At 41.2% G+C, this 8774-nt stretch overlaps 1 protein-coding gene across 3 annotated transcripts in view; it reads left to right on the top strand.

Moving 5' to 3' along the window:
• The first annotated feature begins 157 nt into the window (after window positions 1–157).
• The window catches only part of CNPY2 (canopy FGF signaling regulator 2), a 45530-nt gene continuing 36913 nt past the window's right edge, over window positions 158–8774 (top strand). Inside the window, exons 1-2 of one of the 3 annotated variants that reach the window (XM_056562169.1) lie at window positions 158–307; window positions 6979–7103. In XM_056562169.1, the coding sequence (XP_056418144.1) occupies window positions 7004–7103 (100 nt within the window). In that variant the 5' untranslated portion in view covers window positions 158–307; window positions 6979–7003. Of the gene's footprint in view, window positions 308–378; window positions 536–6978; window positions 7104–8774 lie in introns of those variants that run through there. The other 2 variants (XM_056562170.1, XM_056562168.1) reach the window with 2 other exon arrangements.

The following is an 8774-nucleotide window of genomic DNA, read 5'->3' as shown; positions in this document are numbered from 1 at the left end:
ATACCCCAATTATATAGCGAAATACTAAAAAAAAACCTGTGGTTCTCCAGCTATTGCAAAACTACAACTCCCATCATGCTTTGTTGTCAGGTGGTTATAGTTTTACAACAGCTGGAAAGTAACAGGTCAAAGTACAAACGGCACCGCTTGAGACATTTAACCGTCACATGGCTCGCCGACGTCATGGTCATGTGACCACGCCGTAATCAAGGTCTTTCGAGAAATAGGTGCCAAGGCGCGCCACGCGACTGGGGTCCTACCCGGGGGGAGATGTAGCTGTAGCTGTCCGCAGCGTGCCTGATCACAAGTAATGTCTTAGTAAATTACCCCAGACAGATATACTGAATATGATTACTGTGTTCAGTGGAGTGACAGGCAATGGCGTCTACTTTAAACGGTTAATATCCTGGCTGCTCTCCTCAGTGTAGTAAGGTGGCGGACAGGGCAGCCTTGGCGGGGGCCTCACTACTGCCAGTGTTGCTGAAGCTGCCGATGTGGACAGGAGCCGGTAACCCGCTAGGTGGTCGGGGTGGAGGTGATGATGGGGGGGTTTGTTATTGGGGAGCTATAGAGTCATACAGTAAAGTCGGGTTAGGACGATGAATGCCATAATAGTATCAGCTGCAGTGACTTATATAGGGTTGTAATAGTAAGCTGCGTTTCTGCTGTATGCCTGAATTCACACTTGGCAGACTTGTTGCAAAAAATTCTGCCCTGTTGGTCTGAAATCTCCTCATTCAGAGATATTGAACTCACTGATGTGTATGAACAACCCCCATAAGGCTGGAGAACATATGTCAAGTGTTTCCCAACCAGGGTGCCTTCAGCTGTTGCAAAACTACAACTCCCAGCATGCCCGGACAGCCTTTGGCTGTCCGGGCATGCTGGGAGTTGTAGTTTTGCAACAGATGGTTGCAAACTGGTCTGCAGCATCAATCATGTTTTATCACTTTATCACTTTTGCACGTTAAAGCGAATAAATAGCTATACAGTGGTCCCTCAAGTTACAATATTAATCGGTTCCAGGACGACCATTGTATGTTGAAACCATTGTAAGTTGAGACCAGAACTCTATGGAAACCTGGTAATTGGTTCTAAAGCCCCAAAATGTCATCCAAAAATAGGAAAAAGTGAGGATTAAAGAAAAATAAGTAGATAACTAATATAGATAAAGCAAATCCTTACATATAAAAGTAAGAAAGATCTGCTGGGAGCTGTAATCACTGTCTATGTCAGTATTTTCCAAGCAGGGAGCCTCCAGCTGTTGCAAAACTACAACTCCCAGCATGCCCGGACAGCCAAAGGCTGTCCGGGCATGCTGGGAGTTGTAGTTTTGCAACAGCTGGGGGCACCCTGCTTGGGAAGCACTGGTCTATGTAGAGGACAGGAGCTTCTTCAGAGTCCTGTACAGAACACGCAATGTCCTTAAAAAAAAAAAAACATGGAGTACAGAACATGTAATACCTATCTGAACTGTAGGGGGCACTACTAGACATCAGTCAGTGCATACACCTCAGTAATAGAGGTGTTTTACCAGTAAATTGCCCATTCTGATTAATCAGTTCTTCCAGCCATTGACACATTTCATAGATCTGGACTGTCTGTACATTGTATGTTGAGTCTGGTTTCAAGTTACAATGGTCCAGAAAAGACCATTGTATGTTGAAACTATTGTATGTTGAGGCCATTGTAAGTTGAGGGATCACTGTATATATTTTTTTCTTTCCAAATCAGTCCTTTTTGGGGGAAACATTTTACATTTTGATTAATATTGGTTAATTTTAAGTGGGGAATTTTATATATAAAAAAAAAAAAAAAAAAAAAGCAATTACATCTCCTGTTTGCATTTCTTTACACTATTCACAGTATGGTATACATAACACAGCTGCTTTTTTAAATAGTCCCTCTCATTTGCTAAATAAATAAATACTTTTGACCGGTCATAGGGGTATGTGAAGTTTTATTTGGACAGTGCTTGGATGTTCAGACCCGCACCGATCATTATAACAAACACACTTAAATGGTACCTGTCCTTTAAAAAAAAATAATAATAATAATAATTATATATATATATATATATATATATATATATATATATATATATTTATTTGATATACCAAAATTATTGGTCAGTCGGGGTCTGTGTGTTCAGACCTCCACCAATCAAAACAAGGCCAGAGAAATGCAGGCTTAACCCCTTAAGGACGCAGGGTTTTCCAGTTTTTGCACTTTCGTTTTTTCCTCCTTACCTTTTAAAAATCATAACCCTTTCAATTTTCCACCTAAAAATCCATATTATGGCTTATTTTTTGCGTCGCCAATTCTACTTTGCAGTGACATTAGTCATTTTACCCAAAAATGCACGGTGAAACGGAAAAAAAAATAATTGTTTGACAAAATCGAAAAAAAACCGCCATTTTGTAATTTTGGGGGCTTCTGTTTCTACGCAGTGCATATTTCGGTAAAAATGACACCTTATAATTATTCTGTAAGTCCATACGGTTAAAATGATCCCCTACTTATATAGGTTTGATTTTGTCGCACTCCTGGAAAAAATCATAACTACATGCATGAAAATTTATACGTTTAAAAATGTCATCTTCTGACCCCTATAACTTTTTTATTTTTCCACGTACAGGGCGGTATGAGGACTCATTTTTTGCGCCGTGATCTGAAGTTTTTATTGGTATGATTTTTGTTTTCATCGGACTTTTTGATCACTTTTTATTCATTTTTTTTTAATGGTGTAAAAAGTGACCAAAATATGCTTTTTTGGACTTTGGAATTTTTTTGCGCGTACGCCATTGACCGTGCGGTTTAATTAATGATATATTTTTATAGTTCGGACATTTACGCACGCGGCGATACCACATATGTTTTTTTTTTTTTTTTTTTTACACTGTTTTATTTTTTTTATGGGAAAAGGGGGGTGATTCAAACTTTTATTAGGGAAGGGGTTAAATGACCTTTATTAACACTTTTTTTTACATTTTTTATGCAGTGTTATAGGTCCCATAGGGACCTATAACACTGCACACACTGATCTCTCATCCTGATCACAGGCGTGTATTAACACGCCTCTGATCAGCATTATCGGCGCTTGACTGCTCCTGCCTGGATCTCAGGCACGGAGCAGTCATTCGTCGATCGGACACCGAGGAGGCAGGTAAGAGCCCTCCCGGTGTCCGATCAGCTGTTCGGGACGCCGCGATTTCACCGCGGCGGTCCCGAACAGCCCGACTGAGCAGCCGGGTCACTTTCAGTTTCACTTTAGAAGCGGCGGTCAGCTTTGAAGGGTTAATACCGCACATTGCCGCGATAGGCGATGTGTGGTATTAACCGCGGGTCCCGGCCGTTGATGAGCGCCTGGACCGACGCGATATGATGCAGGATCGCGGCGCGATCCCGCTTCATATCGCGGGAGCCGGCGCAGGACGTAAATATACGTTCTGCGTCGTTAAGGGGTTAAAGGGGTATTTCAGGAAAAAACTTTTTTTTTTTTTCTATATCAACTGGCTCCAGAAAGTTAAACAGATATGTAAATTACTTCTATTAAAAAATCTTAATCCTTTCAATAATGATCAGCTGCTGAAGTTGAGTTGTTGTTTTCTGTCTGGCAACAGTGCTCTCTGCTGACATCTCTGCTTGTCTCGGGAACTGCACAGAGTATAAGAGGTTTGCTATGGGGATTTGCTTCTAAACTGGGCGGTTCCTGAGACACGTGTCATCAGAGAGCACTTAGAAAGAACAACTCAACTTCAGCAACTCATAAGTACTGAAAGGATTAAGATTTTTTTAATATTAGTAATTTACAAATCTGTTTATCTTTCTGGAGCCAGTTGATATAGAAAAAAAAAGTTTTGTTTTTTTTCCTGGATAACCCCTTTTAAGGTGGGTTTGCACCATGAAATTTCTGGCCGGAGATCCTGAGAGCGGCGCTGTCCGGACATGCTGGGAGTTGTAGTTTTGCAACAGCTGGAGACACACTGGTTGGAAAATACTTCCCTAATATAGTAGGGAACATAATGGAAACAGTATGACGATTGTATGTATGAGCACTTGTAAAAAATCTAAGAGGCTTGAGCACTTGGATAAGCACCGTAGTCCCTTAAAGAGTTCATCGATGGCTGGGAGTCTGACCCCCATGAATTGATGGCTATCAATGGGCCAAATGTGCATGCCTATGGGGAAGTCAGGATAAATAGCTGTAATTTGACCGTACTTATAATTTTAATAAACTAGTTTGCATTGGTGGGGTCCAGGTGCTGAGACCCCCACCGATTGTTAGAATAAAGGAGCAGAAGTGCTAAACTGCAGTTTACATCTAAAATGAATGTCTATGGGACTTCCAGTATACAGAGTTGCCGAAAGTCCTGTAGACTTACATTTCCTTTTTAAAGGGGTGCTCAAGTGAAAAAAAACTGGTGCCAGAAAGTTTAACAGATTTGTACATTACTTCTATTAAAAAATCTTAATCCTTCCAATAGTTATTAGCTTCTGAAGTTTTCTGTCTAACTGCTCAATGATGTCACGTCCCGGGAGCTGTGCATTATGGGAGAATATCCCCATAGGAACTGCACAGCTCCCGGGACGTGAGTCATCAGAGAGCAGTTAGACAGAAAACAACAACTCAACTTCAGAAGCTAATAACTATTGGAAGGATTAAGATTTTTTAATAGAAGTTATTTACAAATCTGTTTAACTTTCCAGAGCCAGTTGATATATTAAAAAAAAGTTTTGGCCTGGAATACCCCTTTAATCCTTCCAGTACTTATCAGCTGCTGTATGCTAAGAGGAAGTTGGTTAGTTCTTTTCTGTCTGACACCTCTGTCCATGTCAGACAGAAAAGAACTAAGTAGGAAAGGGTTGTTAAGGAGATTTGCTCCTACTCTGGACAGTTCCTGACACAGACAGAGGTGTCAGCAGAGGACACTGCGGTCAGACAGAAAAGAGCTACTCAACTTCCTGTGAAGCATACAAGATTTTTTAATAGAAGTAATTTACAAATCTGTTTAACTTGCAGGAGCCACTTGATATGAAAAAAATAGTTTTCCACCGGAGGACCCCTTTAATGTTTATGACTACCTTATTGTTCAGTCTTGGGGTGAATAATAAAAAAAATGTAAAAAAAATTTAAACTGAAATAGCAAATTGGAAGAGAAAGGCAATGTCCAGCGCTGGACTAAGGAACAATTCTTTATTAATATGCCAGGATAGACATACAGGAAAATGATAAAAAGTGACACGTTTCGGCTTGCACTAGAAAGCCTTAGTCATACTTTTTTTTGACTAAGGCTTTCTAGTGCAAGCCGAAACATGTCACTTTTTATCATTTTCCTGTATGTCTATCCTGGTGTATTAATAAAGCATTGATCCTTAGTCCAGTGCTGGACATTGCCTTTCTCTTCAAGTTTCTGGACAGAGTCCACGTCTGTTCCGTGTGCCTGCAACGGGGTGAGCTGTTACGCATCTTGCTCTCAAATAACAAATGTACCCCAGTTATAGAATATGTCTAATATTTTTTCATATAGGGATATGTCTGCACTTCCGTGGAATCTGCGGTGGTGCACGAGGTAGGGTAAATTTTATTATGTCATAATGTAGTACAAGGACGCGTTTCGGCGTGGGAGCCTTCCTCAGCTGTCTGCCTATAGGCAGACAGCTGAGGAAGGCTCCCACGCCAAAACGCATCCTTGTGCTAGACTATGGCATAATAAATATTTACTGTGCATTACTGGTGAGTGCTGGGTATCCCCTTCCTTCTAATATTTTTATAGACCTATTGGATTGGTGATGGTCCATATTCTGAACCTGGAGAAATCTTCTTATGACATCGGTTGTGGTTTGTCATCCCAATCAGCAGAACCTCAGATGCTGCATTGTGTAGTTTCCTGTGTCGTGGATTTATACATGGATTGGCCCTATTCATTGACACTGAGCGAATAGAAATAAAACAATTAAAATGAATAAAATAAATTATATAAATTAAATTCTAATCTCTGTGTAAAAATGGGGTTAAAGGGGTACTCCGGTGGAAAACATTTTTTTTTAAATCAACTGGTGCCAGAAAGTTAAACAGATTTGTAAATTACTTCTATTAAAAAATCTTAATCCTTTTAGTACTTCTTAGCAGCTGTATGCTACAGAGGAAATTCATTCTATTTTTTTAAGTTATTTTTTGTCTTGTCCATAGTGCTCTCTGCTGACACCTCTGTCCGTATCAGGAACTGTCTAGAGCAGGAGAAAATCCCTTTAGCAAACCTATGCTGCTCTGGACAGTTCCTGACACGGACAGAGGTGTCAGCAGAGAGCACTGTGGACAACACAAAAAAGAAATTCAAAAAGCAAAGAATTTCCTCTGTAGCATACAGCTGCTAATAAGTACTGGAAGGGTAAAGATTTTTTAATAGAAGTAAATTACAAATCTGTTTAACTTTCTGGCACCAGTTCATTTATAAAAAATAAAATAAAATAAAAAGTTTTCCACCGGAGTACCCCTTTAAAGTACCCCTTCTATCACATTCATGCTGCCAGCGGTCGTCCTTGCCAGCTTCTCCCTGCGCCACCAGCTCTGTGGATATACAGAGATCTATCAGTCAAGGCCGGCTGGGGGGGGGGGGGGGGGGGAGAGAAGCCTTTGGGGGCGACCGATTGCTCGTGATTCGGGCAGGATGAAAGCTGTAACAGCTTATCTGTAAATTGCAATAATCTATAAGAACATATACTCAACACCAGACAATACATAGGGACTACTTTTTTGTATTTAATATTATGACAAATATTCCCTGCCAGGGTCTTATGGAATCAATTTTAATTTTCTTCTTTTTGGTTTAGCACAGTTTTGTATAAGATTTCCCATAATCCTCTGCTCTTCTGTAATCATTGTTCTCGTGTTTCTGTGACAATCTGATAAAGATGACTCTGCCTGTTCTTTAGTTTACATAACACTCATCTTCATTGTGTTTGATCAATCCACAGGTTTTGCGGTGGACACTCTATAGAGATGGTGATCCCTAGAGCCCGCTGTCTTCTGCTGGCTGTAATGTTGGTTCCATACTTTGGTTGCTCTCTGGCCAGAAGAGGGCAGGATGTGCACTGTGGAGGTAAGATGTGATTCCTGAATGAAGCCATTGTGCTCCTAATAATATCCAGGAAAGCTGCGTCTGCCCGGCCTTTGAGACGTCATTGGTTCTGGGCCCGAATATTTGTAAAATAAAACTAGTGTACAGTACAGGTTCTGTGTAGGGTCTGGTGAAGCTGCTAGGCCAGTGTTTCCCAACCAGGGTGCCTCCAGCTGTTGCAAAACTACAACTCCCAGCATGCCTGGACAGCCGTAGGCTGTCCAGGCATGCTGGGAGTTGTAGTTTTGCAACAGCTGGAGGCACTCTGGTTGGGAAACACTGTCCAGGCATGCTGGGAGTTGTAGTTTTGCAACAGCTGGAGGCACCCTGGTTGGGAAACACTGTCCAGGCATGCTGGGAGTTGTAGTTTTGCAACAGCTGGAGGCACCCTGGTTGGGAAACACTTTGCTAGGCTCAGGAGTCTACTGTGTACAGCAGTGGCTCTCAGGCTTTTGCAAAACTACAATTCCCATCATGCCCTGACAGCTGACGGCTGCGGCAGGAGAACAGGTTGGGAACAGTGATCTAAATCATCATTGACCTCATGGGAGTTGTAGTCAGCTACTGGTTGGTGTACAGTGTCCTATATTATTTCTGACTGGTGTCTATGCCAACGGCTTTCAGGGCATGATGGTGGTTGTAGTTTCTCAACAGCTGGAGAACTGCAAGTTTGACGGCTGATGTAGAGGCCACATCTAGTGCAGACAGGTAAGAAAACACGAGCCTGAAATGCTGTATAATTATTTATCAAATGTAAGAAACCTTCCTAGTAGAGTGAAGACAAGCGGTTATATCTTCTCTGTTTTGCACACGTTCTGTGCTGAGAAGTGCCGGCCGCTGTATTTCAGCAGCCGTTTTTTTTTTTTTTTGCAAATAAATTACTTCCGCAATCACTGTATGGCAACCTGGTTGTTGCACGAAAATCCATAATTTTTTTTTTTTTTTTTTATGTCTTGCACTTAGAATGTTGCTTAATCTACCTCCTCCCACTCATTTACATAGAATATCACATTCATTGGGGGAGGGGGACTACAAACAATACAAGTTGATAAAGTTGAAGTAAATGAACCCTTGGAATCTAAGAATAATGCTGCGTTCACACAGCCGTCTAGACCTGTCCCGTTCTTCTCCCGTGAAAAAAAAAAAAAGATTTTACCTTTCACCTGTGTAGTGGGTATATGATGGGTATCATCCCCCCCCAACCACAAGAACGGTGGTCCCTTGTTCATCTGTGTACCCCAAGGCTGCATTTACTCTGTATGGGACTGACTGAAATAAACAAGTACAGGGCTTGGTTATCTTTTGGCAGACCCATAGTGATAAGAGACTTGCCTGCCTCTCCATTCACTAGAGGAGGACAGAGGACCTTAGTTTGAATGACCAGAGGAGCCCAAACTGTCAGATGCTGATAAGTTGTAATCTTAGAAAAACTCCTTAAAATTCTGGGTAAAAGGTAAATGTACCTTTTTAAAACATTACTGCCGGCTGGAGAAAGTGAAACCCAGCAAGGTCAAGGTTAAAGATGTTGCTACAAATCACAGCGTAAAAAATGAGCCCTCATACAGCCCCGTATAGGAAAAAATAAAAATTTGATTGAGCCCATAACAGGGCAATTTTAAGTATAATTATTTTATCAAAAAAGTGACTGTTTTT

The sequence above is a fragment of the Hyla sarda genome, chromosome 2 (assembly GCF_029499605.1).
Source record: "Hyla sarda isolate aHylSar1 chromosome 2, aHylSar1.hap1, whole genome shotgun sequence".
Taxonomy (NCBI): Eukaryota; Metazoa; Chordata; class Amphibia; order Anura; family Hylidae; genus Hyla; species Hyla sarda.
Note: the sequence above shows the minus strand (reverse complement) of the source record. Positions and strands in the feature narration are given on the sequence as shown.